The 24,295-nt window shown below is 44.2% G+C and overlaps 1 protein-coding gene across 1 annotated transcript in view; it reads right to left on the reverse strand.

Moving 5' to 3' along the window:
* Window positions 1–24,295, reverse strand: part of LOC124622594 (solute carrier family 2, facilitated glucose transporter member 1-like) — a 564,308-nt gene that overhangs the window by 506,233 nt on the left and 33,780 nt on the right. Inside the window, exon 2 of the mRNA XM_047148343.1 lies at window positions 5,316–5,511. Coding sequence (XP_047004299.1) covers window positions 5,316–5,498 — 183 coding nt within the window. The 5' untranslated portion in view covers window positions 5,499–5,511. The remainder of the gene's footprint in view (window positions 1–5,315; window positions 5,512–24,295) is intronic.

Genomic DNA, 24,295 nt, shown 5'->3' on the forward strand with positions numbered 1-24,295 from the left:
TTCTGCTGCTGCTGTAACTTGTAACTGGAATACAGGCAGTTAATTACTAGTTTTTTAATATATCAATAGAAAAATTAGTAAGAAACTTTTATTATTCATCTTGTTCATATATCTATGTGGGTCGACTTCTTCCATGATGCTGAGAGACGTTTTTGAGCATTGTTCATGAAAGCACTGTGTTCAGAGTTTGCGATCGTGTGGGGTAGTAGAAGGTCTTGTATCCCGCCTGGAAGGCGGCGCGTGGGTCTGCTCCTGTAAACTGAAGGGTAGGCCGAATGTAGGAAGTGAGTAGGAGCAGGAAAAGGTGAAAATCCTTCGGCATTGCTCTTAGAAATGGTTTTACTATATCACAATATTAACTGAATACATAACTTTGCACTGAGGTGCGAAGCCTTAGACGCGTCGTAAGTAATACATAGTCTCAATAGCAAGCGAAGTGTCCCGGCCGTCTGCTCTTGATCAAGTGGGCTGAGAATCTGCAGCGGAGCTCGTAGATCTGGACAGCACCTGCTAGAGGGCGTTATCGTCGGTGTCGGTCGTAGTGACATCTTAAGTACTTGCACCCACGCCGTAGCATCGTGTCTATCGATGCACCAGAAGGAAATATTTTTATTTTACTTCGCAGCGTGCCCGCGACTGGCCTATAACCCACAACCGGAAGTCAGTCGCGGCAGTAAATTTTACGACCAAGGAAGCGGCCGGTATTTTAGAGGGGAACGAATAGCTGACGGAAAATGAGATGAGAAAGTTCCTCTTGTGAACAACTTCAACTCCGCGACTCTGCAATAAAAATGGCACTGATACTAACGCGAAACTATAAAAAAAGAAATCTGGGAGCAGAAAAATTGTTTCGACCCGAATAAAACGACAGCTTTCGTGACAACAAGTGCTTGGTGCATTATAGGGTCGCCATTTAAGTGTCCCAAGCATTAACGAACGTAAAACATGGCCAATATACACAGCCTGACAAAAAATTAAACCTCCCAGAAGGGGAGCAGGAAACGAAATGAAACTTCACGGGTTGAGAGGCTATGAGATGTTTATTTGAGTGAGTACAAAATCGAGTCAAACTTACGAAGAAATTGTCTGTATGAACCCACCTATAAGTATGACGTTGCGCCCCATCTAGTCGCTTTGCGAACACTAATACGGTTGAGAAGGCAGTCATAAAACCTTGGTATCACCTGCTGCGTCATACTGGCCCACAACTGTTGAAACTGGAGCTTGACATCCTAGGTAGTGGCACTGGGATAAAGTTGACGTTCGAGCAGGACAGATTTGGGGATCTTGCTGGCCACGGAAGTGCCTCGGCGTCACGCAGACTTGTCATAGACACATGTGTCACGTATGTACGAGCCTTGTCTTGTTGAAAAATGGCACCACAACACAGTCACATGAGATGTAACTCACGAGAAAGCAGGATGTTCGTGGCGTGCAGCTGTGCCGTCAGAGCTTCCTCAATCACTACAAGCCGTGACGAGAAATCATACACGAAGTCTCTCCATTTCATGGCACCAGAAGTAACACCGTTCTGCCTCTCCTAACCATTGGAAGAATCGGACCTTTCCCCAGCTCGCCGCCATAGTCACTGACGAAGATCATCCGGGAGAGTGCAGAACGGCTATTCATCACTGAACACCATGCGACACCACACGTCAGCAGTTCATGCTTTCCGGTCACAACACCACTCCCAATGCAACAGTCCATGTTCCATTACGATGTGTCTAAACATCATACTCCATTGTTTTATCGATGAATGTTACAGGGTCTGAAGAATGTTTGGTATGATTACTTACTGGATTACATCATTAACTGATTACATAAACAAGTTTTATGTATTAATAGAATGGAGTTTTTTAAGAATTCCCTAAAACTTGTTGTTTTAATATCGCTATAGTTTCTGATTTGGATCACGCTTTGCATATAATCATGGTTATGTGAAAGCACTTTTTTCAATTAGCATATTAGCAATTACTTAGTATTGTATATTCATGACTTTGCTTTACACAAAACGATTGCAAAATGTACTATTACAATGCCACCTGGCTTAAGGAGTAGTTGATGTGTATACCCTGCATCTCAGTCTGTAGTTAGATATTGTTTGAGCATGAACACTTGTATTCGGTGCACTATCCTTGTGTTTGTGCAGATTGTTTCTTTTAAATCCGACATGCTGATATCCTGTAATTTTCACCATCTTCACAAGCACATTCGTGATGTGACATGATACACAGCACAGATGAAGGAGATTATGTGAATTTGTAGAGCATAAGGTACGTTACTTTTCCAAGTGTATGGACAACTCATTTTGTGCATTGTTATACTTCACTTGTAAATTTATTACCCTGTCAAATTTGTTCTGCCATTACAGATCCAAAGATAGTCACGTAATCTTACCGAAACCGGAAATCGAAATAAATACTTTACTAGCGATCTCGGCTTTTCTTCTGAGTTTAATACGCCGTAGATTGCCCCCATTCTGGCACCATGTCAGGAATGTATAGCGTTTAGCCGTGTTAGCGACAGTCTACCTCCGGGACTGTAATTCCCTCGTCTGGCTGTGACATATGGTGCGGGATGATACAGACAATAGTGCAGGGGGTCCATGCTTGTTCTCAGACGGAGAGTGCAGATGTGAAGATGTTACAATGAATATTTGTGCTCAATACGGTGATCTTCCTTGTGGTGGTCAGATGTTGGCGACTGGAATCTTGATGACCAGTGTGCCTGTCCTCACTTTCCCGTGCACTTCAACATCAGCCCACAGTCACATCCGAATGCCCCACAAATCTAGATATGGCATTGTTCGACCAGCCGACGAAATAGATACAGACAATAGGACCCTTCCAAACTCTGTCGGGCGCTGTTAACACTGTCTCATTCGAGAACGTGGCATCTCAATATCCTTCACAGCGATCACTCAACATCTGACCCTGTTCACGCCTGTTATACACTCTTCGTGGCCCAGTAACAACACTAACCACGAACAGCAATAATGCAAGCTGGAGACCATTCTACCTGTCACTGACAATTGCAACTCGTATCATTAATAGAGGGTGTAACGGTTATAAGTGCAGATATTTCTGTTGGTGACTGAGGAATGTGTTGAACAACATTACATCAGTATTTGGAGCATTTACTGAATAATAATTATAGTTGTTGCAAGTCGTATGTTTTTAGGTTGGTTACTACCTCGAAGCGCCAACGGTTTTGCCGCAGTGGTAACACCGGTTCCCGGCAGGTCACCGAAGTCAAGCGCTTTCGGGTTTGGGTAGCACTTGAATGGATGACCATCCGGATTTGCTAAGCGCTGTTGGCAAGCGCGGTGCACTCAGCCATTGTGAGGTCAATTGAGGAGCTACTTGATTGAGAACTAGCGGCTACAGTGACGAAAATAACAACGATTGGGAAAGTGCTCTGTTGTCCACATGCCTTTCCATATCCGCATCCAGCGACGCCTGTCGGCTGAGGATAACTTGGCGGTCGATCGGTACCATTGGGGCTTCCGAGGCCTGCTCGGACGGAGTTTAGTTTCGTTAGTACCTCCAAGTACGTGTGGCAAGAGTAAGCCACTGATGCCAAGGTTGGTTTATACTGGCACGCGTCGTTAACTTCGCAGCTCAGGTATGGACATACAGAGAACAACAGGTCGTAAAGTTTCTGACGTTTTTGGGGGGAGCCGGCCGCGGTGACCGAGCGGTTCTAGGAGCTACAGTCTGGAACCGCGCGACCACTACGGTCGCAGGTTCGAATCCTGCCTCTGGCATGGATGTGTGTGATGTCCTTAGGTTAGTTAGGTTTAAGTAATTCTAAGTTCTAGGGGACTGATGACCTTAGAAGTTAAGTCCCATAGTGCTCAGAGCCATTTGAACCATTTTTTTTTTTTTGGGGGGGGGGGGGGGTGGGAAGACTGTTCGTCGCAGAGAGAAAACAACCAATCCACTGATCGAAGTGTAAAAATACACTGAAGCGCCAAAGAAACTGGTACAGGCGTGCGTATTCCAATACAGAGATATGCAAACAGGCAAAATACGGCGCTGCGTTTGGCAACGCCTATTGTAAGACAAAAGTGTCTGGCGCAGTTGTTGGACCGGTTACTGCTGCTATAATGGCATGTTATCAAGACTTAAGTGAGTTTGAACTTGGTGTTATAGTCGGCTCACGAGCGATGGAACACAGCATCTCCGAGGTAGCGATGAAATGGGGATTTTCCCGTATGACCATTTCACGAGTGTACCGTGAATACCAGGAATCCGCTAAAACATCAAATCTCCGACATAGTTGCGGCCGGGAAAACATTCTGCAAGAACGAGACCAACGAAGACTGAAGAGAATCGTTCAACGTGACAGATGTGCAAACCTTACGCAAATTGCTGCAGATTTCAATGCTGGGCCATCAAGAAGTGTCAGCGTGCTAACCATCCAACGAAACATCTTCGATATGGGCTTTGATGACACAAAGCTTTACGCCCCTCCTGGGCCCATCAACACCGACATTGGACTGTTGATGACTGGAAACATGTTGCCTGGTCGGACGAGTCTCGTTTCAGATTGTATCGAATGGATTGACGTGTACAGGTAAGGTGAGAACCTCATGAATCCATGGAGCCAGATGTGAGCAGGGGACTGTTCAAACTGGTGGAGGCTCTGTAATGGTGTGGGGGGTGTGCAGTTGGTGAGATATGGGACTCTTATACGTCTAGATATGACTCTGTCAGGTGACGCATACGTAAGCATCCTCTCTGATCACCTGCATCCATTCATGTCCATTGTGCATTGAGACGGACCTGGACAAATCCAGCAGGTCAATGCGACACCCCATACGTCCAGAATTGCCACAGAGTTGCTCCAGGAACACTCTTCGAAGTTTAAAAACTTCCGCTGGCCACAAAACTCCCCAGACATGAACAGTATTGAGCATATCTGGGATGCCTTGCAACATGCTGTTCGGAAGAGATCTCTAGCCCGTTGTACTCTTACGGATTTATGGATAGCCCCACAGGATTCATGATGTCAGTTCCCTCCATCACTACTTTAGACATTAGTTGAGTCCATGCCACGTCGTGTTGCGGCACTTCTGCATGCTCGCGAGGGCGCTACACAATATTAGGCAGGTGTACCAGTTTCTTTGGCTCTTCAGTGTATCTGCACTTCTACCCGTTACACCCTGTATACCCTCCAAGGATGTGTACTTGTAAGACATCCTACCGCGTCTTCTGGGAGCTTCACTTCCTTTTTATCGGGCATTGTAGTTGAAGTCGCAACTGAGGATGGCTGCAAGTTATGTGGTACGAGCGCCTGCTGGCAGTACTCACCGGCTGCGGACGGCGCACCACTGTGGAGTCCTGGCGGACGTAGATGGGCGCCGCGAGGTCGCTGACGCTGGACGAGATGGAGAGCCGGCCCGGCACCTGCAGCATGGCCGCCGCCTGCGGCCGCAGGGGGTGCGACTCGGCGTGGTAGCCCTCGCCCTCGTCCGGGGAGCCCTCGCGGGACATGCTGCCCCCTGCGCTGCGAACACCACAATGCAAGGCAGCTGTACCACACCAGCACTCTGTCAATACACACTGATGAGCCAAAACATAACAGCCACCTGTTCAATAGCGCTTGATCTATCTTTGAACGCAATACAGCAGCGAATCTGTATGGCATGGATTCTACAAGTTCTTAATACACACACACACACACACACACACACACACACACACACACACACACATACGCACACAAACACAAAAAGTCGTCTTCGATTCATTGGTAGAATTTTGGGAAGATGTGGTTCATCTGTAAAGGAGACCGCTTATAAAACACTAATACGACCTATTCTTGAGTACTGCTCGAGCGTTTGGGATCCCTATCAGGTCGGATTGAGGGAGGACATAGAAGCAATTCAGAGGCGGGCTGCTAGATTTGTTACTGGTAGGTTTGATCATCACGTGAGAGTTACGGAAATGCTTCAGGAAGTCGGGTGGGAGTCTCTAGAGGAAAGGAGGCGTTCTTTTCATGAATCGCTGCTCAGGAAATTTAGAAAACCAGCATTTGAGGCTGACTGCAGTACAATTTTACTGCCGCCAACTTACATTTCGCGGAAAGACCACAAAGATAAGATAAGAGAGATTACGGCTCGTACAGAGGCATATAGGCAGTCATTTTTCCCTCGTTCTGTTTGGGAGTGGAACAGGGAGAGAAGATGGTAGTTGTGGTACGAGGTACCCCGCACCACGCACCGGATGGTGGATTGCGGAGTATAGATGTAGATGTAGCATGACGAGGGAAGCATACGAATGGGACGGAAATCAGTAGATGTGATCTAAGTGTACAGAAAAACATATCATTACAGTTTCAGAAAAACTGCATGATTAATTTAAGTAAAAGGGCTTCACAAATTGAGGAAGTCAATGACATGTTGGTCCACCTATTGCCCTTACACATGGATTTATTCGAATTCGTATTGACTGACAGACTCGGATTTCCTCCTGAGGGACATCTTGGCAAATTCTCTCCGATTGGCACGTTAGATCGTGAAAATCCCGAAACTGGCGGAGGGCCCTGCCCTTAATACACCAAACGATCTCAAATGGGGAGAGACCCGGCGACTTTATTGTCAAAGGTAAAGTTTGCCAAGCATAAAGACAACCAGTAGCAACACTCGCTGTGTGGGGGCGAGCATCATCTTGTCGAAATCTAAACCCGGGATGGCTTGCCATGCAGGGTAACAAAGTGGGATGAAGTACATTGTCAATGTTCCGTTGTTCTGTAAAGGCGCAGCGAATAACTACCGAAGGGGCCCTGTTACGAAAAGAAATGGCATCCCAGAACAGCAATCCTGGTCTACCTCTACATCTACATACATACTCCGCAATCCACCATACCGTGCGTGGCGGAGAGTACCTCGTACCACAACTAGCATCTTCTCTCCCTGTTCCACTCCCAAACAGAACGAGGGAAAAATGACTGCCTATATGCCTCTGTACGAGCCCTAATCTCTCTTATCTTGTCTTTGTGGTCTTTCCGCGAAATGTAAGTTGGCGGCAGTAAAATTGTACTGCAGTCAGCCTCAAGTGCTGGTTCTCTAAATTTCCTCAGTAGCGATTCATGAAAAGAACGCCTCCTTTCCTCTAGAGACTCCCACCCGAGTTCCTGAAGCATTTCCGTAACTCTCGCGTGATGATCAAACCTACCAGTAACAAATCTAGCAGCCCGCCTCTGAATTGCTTCTATGTCCTCCCTCAATCCGACCTGATGGGGATCCCAAACGCTCGAACAGTACTCAAGAATAGGTTTTAATAGCGGTCTCCTTTACAGATGAACCACACCTTCCCAAAATTCTGCCAATGAACCGAAGACGACTATCCGCCTTCCCCACAACTGCCGTTACAAGCTTGTCCCACTTCATATCGCTCTGCAATGTTACGCCCAAATATTTAATCGACGTGACTGTGTCACGACGGGCTGTATGGCGAGGGCAGTCAGTTTGGTGTTCTGCCGCTATTCTGGGCGTCACCAGACACGTCTTCGGCCTGGAATCTCATTGATTTGAGTAGAATTGTCTTCGGTTATGGAGACCCGTTTCGAACTCAGCCCCGATGACCAGTTGCAGGGATACCAACCTGACTGTCGCCTGCCATGTGGCCCGACAATCAGGAGTCATGATCTGATGCGTCATTTCTTTTCATAGCGGAACCCCTTTGATTGTCATCCGCGGCGTCCTTACAGCACAACGGTACATCGACGACATTCTACTCTCCGCTTTGTTGCCCTTCATGGCAAGCCATCATGGGCATACATTTCAGCAAGATTATTCCTGCCCGCACACTGCTTGTCTTTGTGCTTGACAAAACCTACCTCGGCCAGCAACGTCTCCGGCTCTCCCCCCAAATGGAAACGTTTGGGATGTTATGGGCAAGACCTTCCAACCAGCTCGGGATTTTGACGATCTAACGCGCCAATTGGACGCAGTTTGGAACGATATCCCCCAGGACGACATCTAATAATCAATCAGTACCAAGCCGAATAAGTGCTTGCACAAGGAGCAGAGGTGGACCAAAGCGTTATTGACTTGCTCAGTTTGTGGAGCTCTTTCTCTTGAACAAATGATCAATTTTTTCTGAAATCGTAGTCATTTGTTTGTCTGTACATGCACACATGTTCCTGTGGGTGCAGATAAATGGAATTTGGTGGCCCAGATACCAACTTTAAGTTCAATATCATGACCCTAAGATTACTGTAACGCGCTTCCGGTCTCGTGACAGGCCAGTTATCGTGCTGGAAGAGGCCAGTGCCGTCGGTAAAGTCATCAGGCATAAAGGGATTCAGACGGTCCACAGTAACGTTCACGTTGTACGTGCGGGAGAGCGTACGGTATTTCGCCCTGCAATACTTTCTGAAAAGTGACAAAGGGCTAATACAAGGGCAAGACATTCACATAAGTTGTTAGTGGATACTTTCCTTATTTGTTCTTCACATCATTTTTGAATATACTGATAGATTATTTTAATCTGTTTGTAGTTTATAAAGAGACACTAAACTATAAGTTGATTACTGAGATGACCGAATACAACAACTAAACCTGCTATGGAACAAACAGGGAGAAGATAGTTCGTGCATTGATAGCTTCTCTCAGTGTCAGTGCTAACTGTAACCAAACGTAAAGAGCATTCTACAGTTACGGTAGAGATATGGACTTCAAGAAACGACTTAATGCCGGCGCTAAGCAGGATACACAATTTAGGGGAGTAGAGAGGAACGACAGAAATCCTGAAATATACAGTAAACAATAATATGACAATCAGCTGAAATCACAGAATTAAATGAAAAAGCAAAAAAAAAAAAAAAAAAAAAAAAATACGTTGGGAGGGGGGTGGAATGTGATATTATCTCTTATTTCGTTATCGTACTCTTAGGCGTCTGCTTACTTCGTTATAATACTTATGTTCTAGAGCGATTCTACTTGCTTCCTGCAACTTCTGTGTTTTCCTACGCATAATATAATATCTGTGTTACTATGTTCTTTGGTTCAACAAATATGAAAGTAATTGTTCTTATTTTCCGTAAAGTTATGTTTCCAAGAATTAGTGTGTGGATATAGTTTTCAAAACTATATCCTTTTATAATGTTAAGGTAGTGTGAGTAAAACTGGTTCATGCATAGGACACGTATGACAATACTGTATGTAAAACCTGCAACGAAGTCCTTCCCCCAACGACAAAACTGTAGGTGGGAATGTAAAAAGTGGTTTGGCGCGAAGGACCGCAAGAAGTCTTTGCGGCACATACAATCGGTGGTCAGCATCCAAACACTTAACATTCTGTGTGCCGAATGAGGCTGGATTTGTAGCAAGATTGGATAAATTATGCCTCGGATGTGGATCTACATGTATTAGATCGTGAAAATTATTGGTGTGCCATGAACCATAAAATTTTGGCGCTAAGAAGATAATTTATAGAGCATTTTTACATTAAGGACAATAATTTCGCCGGACGACTTCATATTGATGTTACAGAAGATCACGACAGCCACCACCTTCAGGACAAGTTAAGTCTACTACTGTGTTTATTTGCCTGCACCAGCGATTTGCTTAATGTGAAAATACTAACTGATCTAAAATCTACTCTGTGTAGATTCCTCAACCATTTACCTGGACCTGTTCCTCTTCCTAGCGATGCAGTAATTCCAAGCGTCCGAAATTACTGAACGTCAAAATCGATACTATTTCAAAAGTATTTGTTAATTGTCGTAGAGTAATAAATTTCTAAAGTGTTTTGTATGAACTGCTTCATGGGACCAGTAAAACGAATAGTTGAAGTATTCCAACAGATGAGTGCAAATAAAAAGGCCTAATTACAATATTTAATTTTCTTTCTTTCTAAAATTTTTGCTCAGTACTTAAAGTAACATAACAGGGTTGTGACTATGAGAAGCATTCATAAGCCCATGCAGATTAGAGGCCTACACAATTATGATTCACTTTGAAGGTTTGTAATAGTGCTTTTGTTCTTATATTTCCATTTATGTATTTATCTTTACTGTGTTGGTCAGAAGTACTTGTCTTAAATCTATTCAGTAGACAGAATAGTTTCTGGGATTCCACCGCACGTTCCGAAAGTAATTCAGTAAATATTACAGTGAAAGTGTTCACAAAGTGTGACAATCATTTTAGAGCCATTTGTGCTCTTATAATTTCTTAGACTCTCATCTTGTAGAATCGGGCATTCTGCCGGTGGTCCGTGTCTTCCCAACACGATTTTTCGACGTCGCAATCCGGCATCTTCATTAAGTGTCTCCTGAGACGAAATACCTGATGAAGACGCCTAGCTACAAAGTCGAAATATTGTGCTTGAAAGACGTGGGCCACTGGCTGATTCTACGAGGTGGCATTTGTGCTCTTGTTAAAATAACTGGCAAGAATTTATTAAAACCATAATACATTCAGGGCCCCATGTTTCACTTAAGCTCTACATAACGCAAAGAAGTATGTTCTGCAGCCGGCCGGAGTGGCCGTGCGGTTCTAGGCGCTACAGTCTGGAACCGCGAGACCCCTACGGTCGCAGGTTCGAGTCCCGCCTCGGGCATGGATGTGTGTGATGTCCTTAGGTTAGTTAAGTTTAAGTAGTTCTAGGTTCTAGGTGACTGATGACCTCAGAAGTTGAGTCCCATAGTGCTCAGAGCCATTTGAACTATTTTTTTATGGTCTGCAAATGAAAACATATACCGGGTGATCAAAAAGTCAGTATAAATTTGATAACTTAATAGACCACGGAATAACGTAGAGAGAGAGGTAAAAATTGACACACATGCTTGGAATGACACGGGGTTTTATTAGAACAAAAAAAAAACTAAGTATTGGTAGACGCATGAAAGATCTCTTGCGCGCGTCGTTTGGTGATGATTGTGTGCTCAGCCGCCACTTTCGTCATGCTTGGGCTGTCAGGTCCCCAGACTTCAGTCCGTGCGATTATTGGCTTTGGGTTACCTGAAGTCGCAAGTGTATCGTGATCGACCGACATCTCTAGGGATGCTGAAAGGCAACATCCGACGCCAATGCCTCACCATAACTCCGGACATGCTTTACAGTGCTGTTCACAACATTATTCCTCGACTACAGCTATTGTTGAGGAATGATGGTGGACATATTGAGCATTTCCTGTAAAGATAATCATCTTTGCTTTGTCCTACTTTGTTATGCTAATTATTGCTATTCTGATCAGATGAAACGCCATCTGTCGGACATTTTTTGAACATTTGTATTTTTTTGGTTCTAATAAAACCCCATGTCATTCCAAGCATGTGTGTCAATTTGTACCTCTCCATCTACATTATTCCGTCATTTATTCAGTTTTCAAATTTATACTGACTTTTTGATCACCCAGTAGTTATCATATCCGTTAGTATAACAGTTTAATGACCATTCCTATATTACTGTCTTTCAAAAGTAAAGTGTTAGAGCTAACTCATGGACTCGCCGACACACTGGCTCTTCTGGGAGCCGGTAAGCTGATTGGAATTCCGCACCGGGAGTTTTGTGGGGGCTACCAGCCTTCATCACTTAACCCCTATTAGTTGGGAGCATTAGTAAGGAAAATGACCGCAGAAATCAATGTGGGACGCACGACGAACGTATCCGTTAGGGCAGTGTGGTGAAATCAGGCGCTAATGGGCTACGGCAGCAGACGACCGACGCGAGTACCCTCGCTAACAGCACGACATCGCCTGCAGCGTTTATCCTGGACTCGCGGTCATATCGGTTGGACTCTAGACGACTGGAAAACAGTAGCCTGGTCAGATGAGTCCCGATTTCCGTTGGTAAGAGCTGATCGTAGAGTCAGAATGTGGCGCAGACCCCACGAAACCATGGACCCTAGATGTCAACAAGGCACTGTGCAAGCTGGTGGGGGCTCCATAATGGTGTGGGCTGTGTTTACATGGAATGATAGGATCGTGCGGTCCAACTGACCGATCGTTGACTGGAAATGGTTACGTTCGGCTACTTGGAGACAAGTTGCAGCCTTTCATGGATGTCATGTTCCCAAACAACGATGGAATTTTTATGGATGACAAAGCGCAATGTCAGCAGGCCTCAGTTGTTCCCGATTAGTTTGAAGAACATTCTGGACAGTTGGAGCGAGTAATTTGGCCACCCAGATCGTCAGATATGGATCCCATCGAACATTAATGGGACATGATGGAGAGGTCATTTTGGACACAAAACCCTGTCCCCGCAATTAACGATGACTGTAGAGGCAGCGGGACTCATTATTTCTGCAGGGAACGACTTGTTGAGTCCATGCCACTACACCGGGCAAGACGAGGTCCGACACGACATTAGGAAGTATCCCACGACTTTTGACACCTCAGTGTACTGTCTTCACAAAGTCTGTGCCTATCGTTTCCTTGTCTTCCTACCACTTGAGTTACAGTTCGCGGTAGTGTTTCATCTCTCATTCTATTTACACACTGTTTCCGCCTTCTTCTGTATTCAGCTGTTTCCTCATTCATAGGACGCACACAGTTCATTCACACTAATGTAAACATCGCCTATGTTCTACATCAACTTGCAATAACCACTCACAGATGGCAGGTGGAGGATATAAAGCTTGTCGAGGGGATGATTCGTACTGTGCAGTCGTCGTAATGCGAAACGTAGCGATTTACCTGACGTCCAAAAGATTAGTATCATTGCCTTTGCCGGCCGGGGCGGCCGAGCGGTTCTAGGCGCTACAGTCTGGAACCGCGCGACCGCTACGGACGCAGGCTCGAATCCTGCCTTGGGCATGGATGTGTGTGATGTCCTTAGGTTAGTTAGGTTTAAGTAGTTCTAAGTTCTAGGGGACTGATGACCTGAGATGTAAAGTCCCATAGTGCTCAGAGCCATTTGAACCATCATTGGCTTTCGGGCCAAGGGTGGAAGCATTTCGGAAGCGGCTGTTTAAACTATTCGCTTACCGCCGTGGTTGAATACATACCGCGCACGGCAAAATGGCACTAACCAAAACTGGTAGCGAGGCATCTGTTGTGCACCATGGGCCATAGATGACAGGGGTGAACAACGACAGGGGCCTTGTGTACGGACGAACGGACGCGCAGTTGTTGAGCAATTGACCGCCCATGTGAACCATGGGGCTACTACCAGTGTCTCCTAACGACCGTTCGGTGAACGTTTCTACGTATGGGCCTCCGCAGCAGGTGTCTGGTTCATGCACCCATGCTGTTGGCTGTTCATAGGCGATGAAGGCTGGAATTGGCACGCCATACCGCAACTGTATGTCCACTGAGTAGCGAGAGGTGGCCTTTTCAGATGAATCACGTTTTATGCTACATCGAACAGATGACAGGTGGCATGTATGGCGTGAAACGTCTGAAAACAAACCCCCTGCAACAATCGTCGGAAGGGCCGAGGCTGGAGGCGGGAGTGTTATGTTCTGGGGAATGTTTTTGTGGCATTCTGTGGATGTTCTCGTCACGCTGGAAGGCACATTTGATCAACATGAATGTGCATCTATCCTCGGATAACATATCCTCCCTACATGCAGTTTGTTTTTCCTCGGCACGATGCCATTTACCAGTCGGACATTGCAACGTGTCACACAGCTCACAGTGTACGTGCGTGAGTTAATTGTACTCCCCTGGCCACCAAGCTCCGAGGATTTAAACCCTGTGGAGAGTCCGTGGGACCACCTCGATCGGGCTGTTCGCTCCATGGATCCTAAGCTGGGAGACCTGGCGCATCTAGAGTCGGCATCGCTCCACATACCTATCTGTGCCTTCCAGAACCTCATTGACTCTCTCCTGCATGCCCAAGCGGCAAAAGGGGTTATTCCGTCTTTTGACAAATGGAAACATCAATGTGACTATACCGTGCGTATTCAATTTGCAACCGTTCAGTCTCCTCAAGAGTCTTAGCATTACTACTTGTAGTTTTCCGTCACTTTTCCTTTTATTTGTCGAACTCTCTCTTATACGCAACAATAATGGAATCGCCATAGTTTTATAAAATTTGTGTATCTTTTCTCGTTTTTTAGTTGAATATCTTTGTTCAGTTTTTAACAGATTACTTGCCGACTTTTCCATCTCTATCGTAATCATTATTCCAGTTGCAGCCCAGTTATTTAATACGTAACTCCTGTACTAGTATTTCGTTATTAATAGCTGCCTTCGACGATACTGAGTATTAATCGTAAAAGGTCATAACTTTCGTCTTACGTAATGAGTTTTTAAGACTGGTTCTGTACATATTTGTTTTAACAGATGTACTATAAGCTAGAGGTCATATGTTAACAGCAGTCCGTTCTAATTTATCATATTAAACCAAAAGTTACTTATTTGCATTAATCGATAAACTTCTTAATAATCATACGGAGCAGAATTATAGAACGAGTTTCCAATTATATGCAAAGTTTCGTAGTTTTTATTGATAAGGAACTTGTTAGTGTTGACATTTTTGTTGTGTACCTAGCAGAAGAAGACAAATTCCGTATTTTTAATGCAACAAAGTCGCCATTCTATAGCCTTAGTAGTACACTGAGCGTGAAAGTAATTTCTCATTTAGTACAGAACCCATTGTAGCTCAGACAATTTATGCTTCATTACAGAATAGTGATGTAGCAAATCATGATTCGACAAAAATTGTTAAATTTGTCACTCTCCAATATTTCTGTTGAGTTTTGTCGCCTTTGGTAATGTATCCGTGTAAAACAGAAGTGTGTCAAGATTTTTATGACGTAGTAAATTGGAAATTTGATGGTAAGATCCTATGGGACCAAACTGCTGAGATCATTGGTCTCTAAGCTTACACACTACTTAATCTAACTGAAACTGACTTACGCTAAGGACAACACACACACCCATGCCCGAGGGGGGACTCGAAACTCCGAAGGGGGAAGCCGCGCGAACCGTAGCAAGGCGCCCTTTACCACGCGGCTACCCAGCGCAGCTGTTGATTGTAAGAACAGCTAGCTCTACTGTTACACACAAATAAAATTTCGAGGGAACATATTGAACAAACAAACCTAGTTTAACAGCCAGATGTTTTTAACAATTTCAGCAATTTATTGTTCTCTAAAGAGGGCAGAGTTAACAGTTATAACCATTTTAAAACACAGAAAAATCGAATACCTGCAGAAAAACTTCGTTTTGCAAATAATATCTGTGTACAGATAAAAATGTAACAATATTGTATCTCCCTAGAAATAACATCAACTGTGTGTATATAAAATGTAAAGTCTTTATACTGAGATTCTGTCTGACTTGTTGCTTGCATATAAATATGTTTACACATACTGTAACTAAGATCTATGTAACTACCTCTGTACATAGCAAGTAATTCTCTATCTTGTGTTAGTTTTATAAAAATGTACTTTAATTATAACATAGTATATTATCTTGCAAGATACCTATGTATGTTTAACAGGACCAGTGGTAATCTGATTTTTAAACAAATTCGAATTATGCCGTACATTGCAATAAAAATCATGTTTAGTAACTGAAAGTGTATTTTTTCTTCTTCTTCTTTTTCTTTACGGTAGTTATACAGTCACCACAACAACAGTGACGTTAATGGCCAATAATAATTTTTTTTCTGCGCAGTTCCATTATTTCCGAAACACTGAATTATGTGGCAAATCTTCCACTAACTCCGCCGTTCGTCAGATATATACAATCCTCGACGGCAAACTGTTTTAACACACTTAATTAGTCATAATAGGAACGGCATTTGCTTCAGTCTTTTATTTTATAACTTATTAAAACAGCTGCTATCTTTGCATTCCTCTTGCGACACTATCTAATTGTAGATTCCACGCACATTCTGGCAAAAATATGGCGGACGCTTGACGATTGGCAACTCATTGTTTGCAGAGTATACAGGTACATCGCCGACAAAACTTCGCTTGTTCAGGCATATTTTTGAGAATTTTGGTGCAAGACACATGATTCCGGTGGCTCGTAGCAGAGTAATAAAATGATTATGATTGATTCGGTTTACTACAGCCAAAAATATTTATTTCTGTGAAAATACCTCTACAATAGTGAAGACGCAATAATTCCAGTACGGAAGAATCTGGTTTCTTGTAAACGAATCACGGCTGCAAAAGTACCAATATTCTCTCACTGTCCGGCTCTTCCGCCGTATTCTCTGAAACCACACACGAGGTGCATATCGGGCAACTCTTCCATCGGTAACGTTATCCATACTACCATGTATCAACACAAGTAAAACTGCAGGAAGTAAACTATTTCGAGACAGAACCGAGCCGTACTGAATGCTCACTTGACGGGGAAGAGTAAAGAGTTGCAAGTACCGTGAGTGGATAAAGCAAATTTGTTTCAAAATACAGACACAGCACATACCGTCGATATTTGCTCTGTTGTTCGGATATTTTCCGTAAAATACAAATATAAAGATAATTAGAGGTTTAGAAATCAAATTTTCTAACGACCAACCGGTAACCACAGATTCCTTACACCAAAATAGTCGGGAAGTATCTCTGAATGGCCTCCGAAATTTTGCCGGTTGGGCTGGGTTTTGACCTGTCGAACCTGTCTTTAAGGATTCTAACGGTGACCGGTCAGCAGCGCGGTCCTCAGTGCCTGACCGAGGAGTTATTTGGTCTCCACTTCCCACCAAAACTGACCAGTAGTTCTACGTGACCTGTAAACTCAGACTGACTACACAATAGCTTTCTGAAAGATAATACAGTCCGTCGACATTGCTGTACCAAGTGGTTGATTCAAACTTGGCAGGACATTACGTTTTGGCCACTTTTCTTAAAAAAAAAAAAATAAAAACAGGGGCGGGCAGAGAACAGAGAGACACTCGAAAGAATCGCTTTCGAAGATCTGAAAATTTCCGAGAGTTATTCAGTATAAAACATTTGGAGCATTTGAACAAGACTCGCTAAAAAGATATCTGAGAGTGTAGCGTAGAAGTCTTGCAATCGCAAAGCTGCCGGTTCGATTTTTACTAGTGGTAGTTCTTTTTTACTTTTCATTTAATAGTATATTTACGAGCGTGATTTGAAAAGTTCTCGGAATCACCACGAGAGGTCAGCGCTAGCGCAACGAGTTGTTCACGTGATTTTCATTGGACTGCTGCCTATAAACACATGCCAAGTCAGTGCTCTTGGAAGAGAGCTGTGGCGGTGACGTCGCTCTGTTGTTGTTCCCCTGTAGTGATTTGCGAAGATGGAAAACATCGAGATTCGAGCAGTGATTAAGTACTTCGTAAAGAAAGGTATGAAAGCAAAGGACATTCATACCGATTTCCAGAAAACACTGGGGGACTCTGCTCCTTCATATTGAACTGTTGCCAAGTGGACAAATGAATTTAAATTTGGTCGGAAGAACTTTAATGATCTGCGCAGTGGTCAGCCAAGATGTGTCACTGCTTCAGAAGTCATAGCAAAAGTGCACAAAATGGTCATGGAGGATCGCCGATTGAAAGTGCGTGAAATTGCTCACGCTTGCCACATGTCATCAGAAAGGATATATCACATTTTAATTGAAGAATTAGAAATGAAAAAAATTATCTGCAAGATAGGTGCTGCTACTCTTGACGCTGGATCAAAAACGCGTGAGAATGGACATGGCAGAATTACACTAGTAAGGTATGAATTGTTGCCACACCCGCCTTATTCACCTGATATGGCTCGTCAGACTTCCATCTCTTCCCGAAACTGAAAATTTTTCTTGGTGGACCAATATTCACTTCAAATGAAGAACTTATAGCTGGAGTTGACAACTATTTTGCAAGCCTGGAGAAAACTCATTTTCGCGATGGAATCGAGGCAGTGGAACATCGTTGGACCAAGTGCATTAGTCTACAAGGAGACTACATTGAAAAATAAAAAAAGTTTCAGTGATGTAAGTACTTTTTTTCTGTTCCGTTCCGAGAACTTTTCAAACCACCCTCGTATTATGAAACCAGCAATCCATTAAGGGTTCGCGCGGGATCTATGACCGGACGACTAATCTGGTACAGCGATAATTTTATTTACGGACCACTGCGTAGAGTTAAGCATAAAATTCAGAGAACTACGTTGGGTAAAGTCTCTCTTAGTGAAAGCCGTACCAAAATCGCTAAAGCAGTTCCTGAGATTACCCTGAGCAAGCGGAGAGAAACCACGACAAGGGACTCTAATCTATACTAAAAATAATTCTATAAAACAGTTGTGTCTTGTCTGTCTGTTTGAACATGCTTCTCCAAAACTACCAGACGAATCTTCACTGAGTTTTCGCAGGTTACTTGAGCACAGCTGGGGGCAACGTATTCGTTTTATTTCATCAAAATCGGATAAAGAAAAAACAGCAATTTAAAGTTTTATCCATACTAATACTATAAATGCGAAAGTTAGTCTGTTACTATTTCAGGACTAACCTACTGAACTGATTTCGATGACACTTGAAATGGATGAAGAACATACGCTGTTTCAGAAAGTGCGTAGTACAAGATACTTATTGATCTGAAGAAGATTACGCGAATTAGAAAAAAAATTTACTCTTTGGAAAACTCCTCGACTTTCTTATCTTTATCGTATTTATGAAAACTGGTTGATACGCAGTGGTTAGACACTGGACTCGCATTCGGAAGGACGACGGTTCAATCCCGCGTCCGGCCATCCTGATTTAGGTTTTCCGTGATTTCCCTAAATCACTCCAGGCAAATGCCGGGATGGTTCCTCTGAAAGGGCACGGCCGACTTCCTTCCCCATCCTTCCCTATTCCGATGAGACCGATGACCACGCTGTCTGGTCTCCTTCCCCAAACCAACCAACCAACCAACCAAAACTGGTTGATATATGCTACGTGCTACGATTCAAATTAACGATTGCAATGTTTATACAATCTTCAGTGTGTTTAATCCATACTTCCACAGTTTTGTTGCATAATATGTATGTTATAGTATAATGAATAGCTACTTAATAGCACGATGTATCGATGCGCACTCCTGCCCCTTCCCGTACTAGGGCTGCTGATATTTTTAAAAATATCGGGAATCCATTATATCGCTACCTAAAAAGATAACATTATCTGCACACATCTTGTAAAAGTATCGATATATCGACGGAAAAAATATTGACGCACCGGCCTATAAAATATCGGCAGCAAATTGTACACTACTGGCCATTAAAATTGCTACACCACGAAGATGACGTGCTACAGACGCGAAATTTAATATGCAAGTGATTAGCTTTTCAGAGAATTCACACAAGATTGGCGCCGGTGGCGACACCTGCAACGTGCTGACATGAGGACGGTTTACAACCGATTTCTCATACACAAACAGCAATTGACCGGCGTTGCCTGGTGAAACGTTGTTATGATGTCTCGTGTAAGAAGGAGAAACGCGTAACATCACGTTTCCGACTTTAATAAGGTCGGATTACAGCCTATCGCGATTGCGGTTTATCGTATCGCGACACTGCTGCTCGCGTTGGTCGAAATCCAATGACTGTTAGCAGAATATGGAATCGTTGGGTTCAGGAGGGTAATGCGGAACGCCGTGCTGGATCCCAACGGCCTCGTATCACTAGCAGTCGAGATGACAGGCATCTTATCCGCATGGCTGTAACGGATCGTGCAGCCACTTCTCGATCCCTGAGTCAACAGATGGGGACGTTTGCAAGACAACAACCATCTGCACGAACAGTTCGACGACGTTTTCAGCAGCATGGACTATCAGCTCGGAGACCATGACTGCGGTTACCCTTGACGCTGCACCACAGACAGGAGCGCCTGCGATGGTTCACTCAACGACGAACCTAGGTGCACGAATGGCAAAACGTAATTTTTTCGGATGAATCCAGATTCTGTTTACCGCATCATGATGGTCGCATCCGTGTTTGGCGACATCGTGGTGAACGCACATTCGAAGCGTGTATTCGTCATCGCCATACTAGCGTATTACCCGGCGTGATGGTATGGGGTGCCATTGGTTACACGTCTCGGTCACCTCTTGTTCGCATTGACGGTACTTTGAACAGTGGACGTTACATTTCAGCTGTGTTACGACCCGTGGGTCTACCCTTCCTTCGATCCCTGCGAAACCCTACATTTCAGCAGGATAATGCACGACCACACGTTGCAGGTCCTGTACGGGCCTTTCTGGATACAGAAAATGTTCGACTGCTGCCCTGGCCAGCACATTGTCCTTATCTCTCACCAATTGAAAACGTCTGGTCAATGGTGACCGAGCAACTGGCTCTTCACAATACGCCAGTCACTACTCTTGATGAACTGCGGTATCGTGTTGAAGCTGCATGGTCAGCTGTACCTGTACGCGCCATTCAATCTCTGTTTGACTCAATGCCCAGGCGTATGAAGGCCGTTATTACGGCCAGAGGTGGTTGTTCTGGGTACTGATTTCTCAGGATCTATGCACCCAAATCGCGTGAAAATATAATCACACGTCAGTTCTAGTGTAATATATTTGTCCCCGTTTATCATCTGCATTTGTTCTTGGTGTAGCACTTTTAATGTCCAGTAGTGTAAATATACTGCCGGTCTTATAGCTGTGTATTTACATATTGGTTTATTGTTAGTTATGCCTTACATCAACAAACTAGCAGCCTGCTTATCCCACTTAGAGCAAGAACTGAAAGGAAACCGATGTACGTTCACGCTTGGCGTCTTGGCGATAACCACTTTGCTAATAATGGTAACTGCAACTAAATGGCACAATAAAAGATTTCCGATGAGTCCGCCGTTCGGTTTTGTCACATATCGGATTTGTCAGGAACACTTCATGTCGACTTCCCTGTTTTTTCATTTCTGCAAACGCCAGCGACCTAGCAATTATAGTGTCAAAATTTCGTGGTGAAGCTAAACTTTGCAGTTTCTGTTGGTAGCGCCGAGCGCATATTACGTCAGCATTTCCTTTCAAACTTCTCTGCCCACCAAGAGCGGTGGCTCAGTGGTTGGCACACTGGATTCGCACTTGGGAGGACGACGGTTCAAACCCGCGGTTGGGCGTCCTGATTTAGGTTTTTTGTGGTTTCCCTAAATCGCAACAGGCAGGTGCCAGGATTGTTCCATTGAAAGGCCAACGACCGACTTCCTTCCCTAATCCAATCTGACCGATGACCTCCCTGTTAGTTCTCTCCCCCCAGATCAACCAACCACCCACCCGTCTCCGCCCACGGGAAAGACCTACCTTGTCATTTAGAGTTTTGTAGATTTTCAGCAACCGTTTCTGAAGAAACTAGAGTGCTCTTTCTTCACTTCGTAAATCTTGTAATTGAATTAACACCGCCACATCCCAGTGCAATCGGTCTTCTTCTTTGTGCCACCTATATCTACATCTACATCCATACTCCGCAAGCCACCTGACGGTGTGCGGCGGAGGGTACCTTGAGTACCTCTCTCGGTTTTCCCTTCTATTCCAGTCTCGTATTGTTCGTGGAAAGAAATATTGTCGATATGCTTCTGTGTGGGTTCTAATATCTCTGATTTTATCCTCATGGTCTCTTTGCGAGATATACGTAGGAGGGAGCAATATACTGCTTGACTCCTCGGTGAAGGTAAGTTCTCGAAACTTCAACAAAAGCCCGTACTGAGCTACTGAGCGTCTCTCTTGCAGAGTCTTCCACTGGGATTTATCTATCATCTCCGTAACGCTTTCGCGATTACTAAATAATGATCCTGTAACGAAGCGCGCTGCTCTCCGTTGGATCTTCTCTATCTCTTCTATCAACCCTATCTGGTACGGATCCCACACAGGTGAGCAGTATTCAAGCAGTGGGCGAACAAGTGTACTGTAACCTACTTCCTTTGTTTTCGGACTGCATTTCCTTAGGATTTTTCCAATGAATCTCAGTCTAGCATCTGCTTTACCGACGATTAATGTTATATGGTCATTCCATTTTAAATCACTCCTAATTCCTACTCCCAGATAATTTATGGATTTAACTCCTTCCAGTTGCTGACCTGCTACATTGTAGCTAAATGATAAAGGATCTTTCTTTCTATGTATTTGCAGCATATTACACTTGTACACTGAGATTCAATTGCCATTCCCTGCACCATTCGTCAATTCGTTGCAGATCCTTCTGCGTTTCAGTATAACTTTCCACTGTCACAACCCCTCGAAATACCACAGCATCACTCGCAAAAAGCCTCAGTGAACTTCCAATGTTATCCACAATGTCATTTATGTATATATTGTGAATAGCAACGGTCCTACGACACTCCCATGCGGCACACCTGTAGTCACTCTTACTTCGGAAGACTTCTCTCCATTGAGAATGACGTGCTGTGTTCTGTTATCTAGGAACTCTTCAATCCAATCACACAACTGGTTCAAATGGCTCTGAGCACTATGGGACTTAACATCTGAGGTCATCAGTCCCCTAGAACTTAGAACTACTTAAGCCTAACTAACCTAACGACATCACACACATCCATGCCCGAGGCAGGATTCGAACCTGCGACCGTAGCGGTCGCGCGGTTCCAGACTGAAGCGCCTAGAACCGCTCGGCCACACCGGCCGGCACACAACTGGTCTGATAGTCCATATGCACTTACTTTGTTCATTAAACGACTGTGGGGAACTGTATCAAACGCCTTGTGGAACTCAAGAAACGCGGCATCTACCTGGGAACCCGTGTCTATGGCCCTCTGAGTCTCGTGGACGAATTGCACGAGCTGGGTTTCACACGGTCGTCTTTTTCAAAACCCGTGCTGATTCCTACAGAGTAGATTTCTAGTCTCTAGTGCTTCATGCAATCAAAGAGAAAGACTGGACGTAATAAAAGCTCAACAATTAGTAAGACTCCTTTACACAGTGAAAATAAAATTATTTTCTACTACCATTTCAAAAAGCGATTTCAAATATTTGCCGATAATTGCGAAAGAAATATAATGTAAAAATAAATATTGTCACTCGATATTGCCATTTCGATATTGTTATATCTGTGAAAAGAATGTCGCCGATATATATAGACATGTTCTGGAAAATTATGATATTTTATCAACAGCCCTACCCGGCACGCAGTGCTCATTAGCGACGTTGCGCGTGTTGACGCACAGCTTGGTAGGGGGGAGAGCAGGCCGCACATCGCGAGCTATGCTTACTCGAACAAGCAGACACATGAAGGCAGCTGGTGCTATTGCAGGTACTCACCATCAGTCATCATAACAAAACTACTGGTATGCGAGTGCAACTGCAGGTAATAGCTAGTTTTACAACATTTGTAGAAGTAGACATGTGTAAATGTTACGATTTTGGTAATAATAAGTTCGTGTACCTCAATGGCCTGGTGCGGTTTCTTCAATTGAACGTCACTTCATGTCCGTACTGGACAACACTGACTTCGTCTTTTAAGATGCGCGGGCAGCACAATGTGTGTGAACCACAGAGCGGAATAGATCGCACAACCATGAGAATGGTGTCTTGTAGCGAACGGAGACTCTTCGCCGCAGCAGGGAGCGGCGAAGATCAAACGCACAGTCTCGATAGCGCAGTGACAGCCCGTGCTGCTAGAAACATTATCGTAATACTCAAAGTGAAGATAACTGACTCGACGGAAACCACTGGCATTGCTCTCCAAACAGACAGTGGCAGCAACGGCGCGATAGGAGATACGAGCCAGGCTATTGAAACAATGGACGCTGGCACGAACAGCGGTGATGGTCCTGTGAATCGGGAGGGACAATATCTGAATTAGTCTATGTATAATACGAGCGCGTACTGAAAAGTAATGGCTCCGAATTTTTTATGTGAAAATTCTTAAAGATTTTAAATAAAACAAATTTTATTAACATTATGCACCTTTATTCGTCATGTCTACATATTTATTTCTCAACATAGTCACCTCGGCGACGAACACATTTCTCACAACGGGACACCAGTTTGTTGACACCGTCACTGTTGAATGTTCGACTTTGTCGATGGAGCCACAACCTCACTTCTGCTTGTACCGCTTCATCACCATCAAAGTAAAGTCCTGGAAGGGGTTTTTTAAGTTTGGGAAACAGGTGAAAATCGGACGGGGCAAGTCGAGACTGTATGGAGGATTACAGATAACAGCCAAGGCGTCAGGCTGTAACAGATGTCGGAGCCCTTGTGTGTGGTCTGCCATTGTCTTGCTGAAAGAGAGATTGTTCTATGTGTGGACGAACTCTTCGAATTCGGAACTCGATTACATCACGCAGTTTCTCACGCACCAACGTAATTACGTTACACATCGCCGCGTTACATGCTGCAATTCGGAGCTCTGTAGCTGCAGCACTTCAAATATGTAGACATGAAGAATAAAGATGTAGAATGTTATCAACGATTGTTTTACTCAAAAAGGTTTAAGAG

The sequence above is a fragment of the Schistocerca americana genome, chromosome 7, assembly GCF_021461395.2.
Source record: "Schistocerca americana isolate TAMUIC-IGC-003095 chromosome 7, iqSchAmer2.1, whole genome shotgun sequence".
NCBI lineage: Eukaryota > Metazoa > Arthropoda > Insecta > Orthoptera > Acrididae > Schistocerca > Schistocerca americana.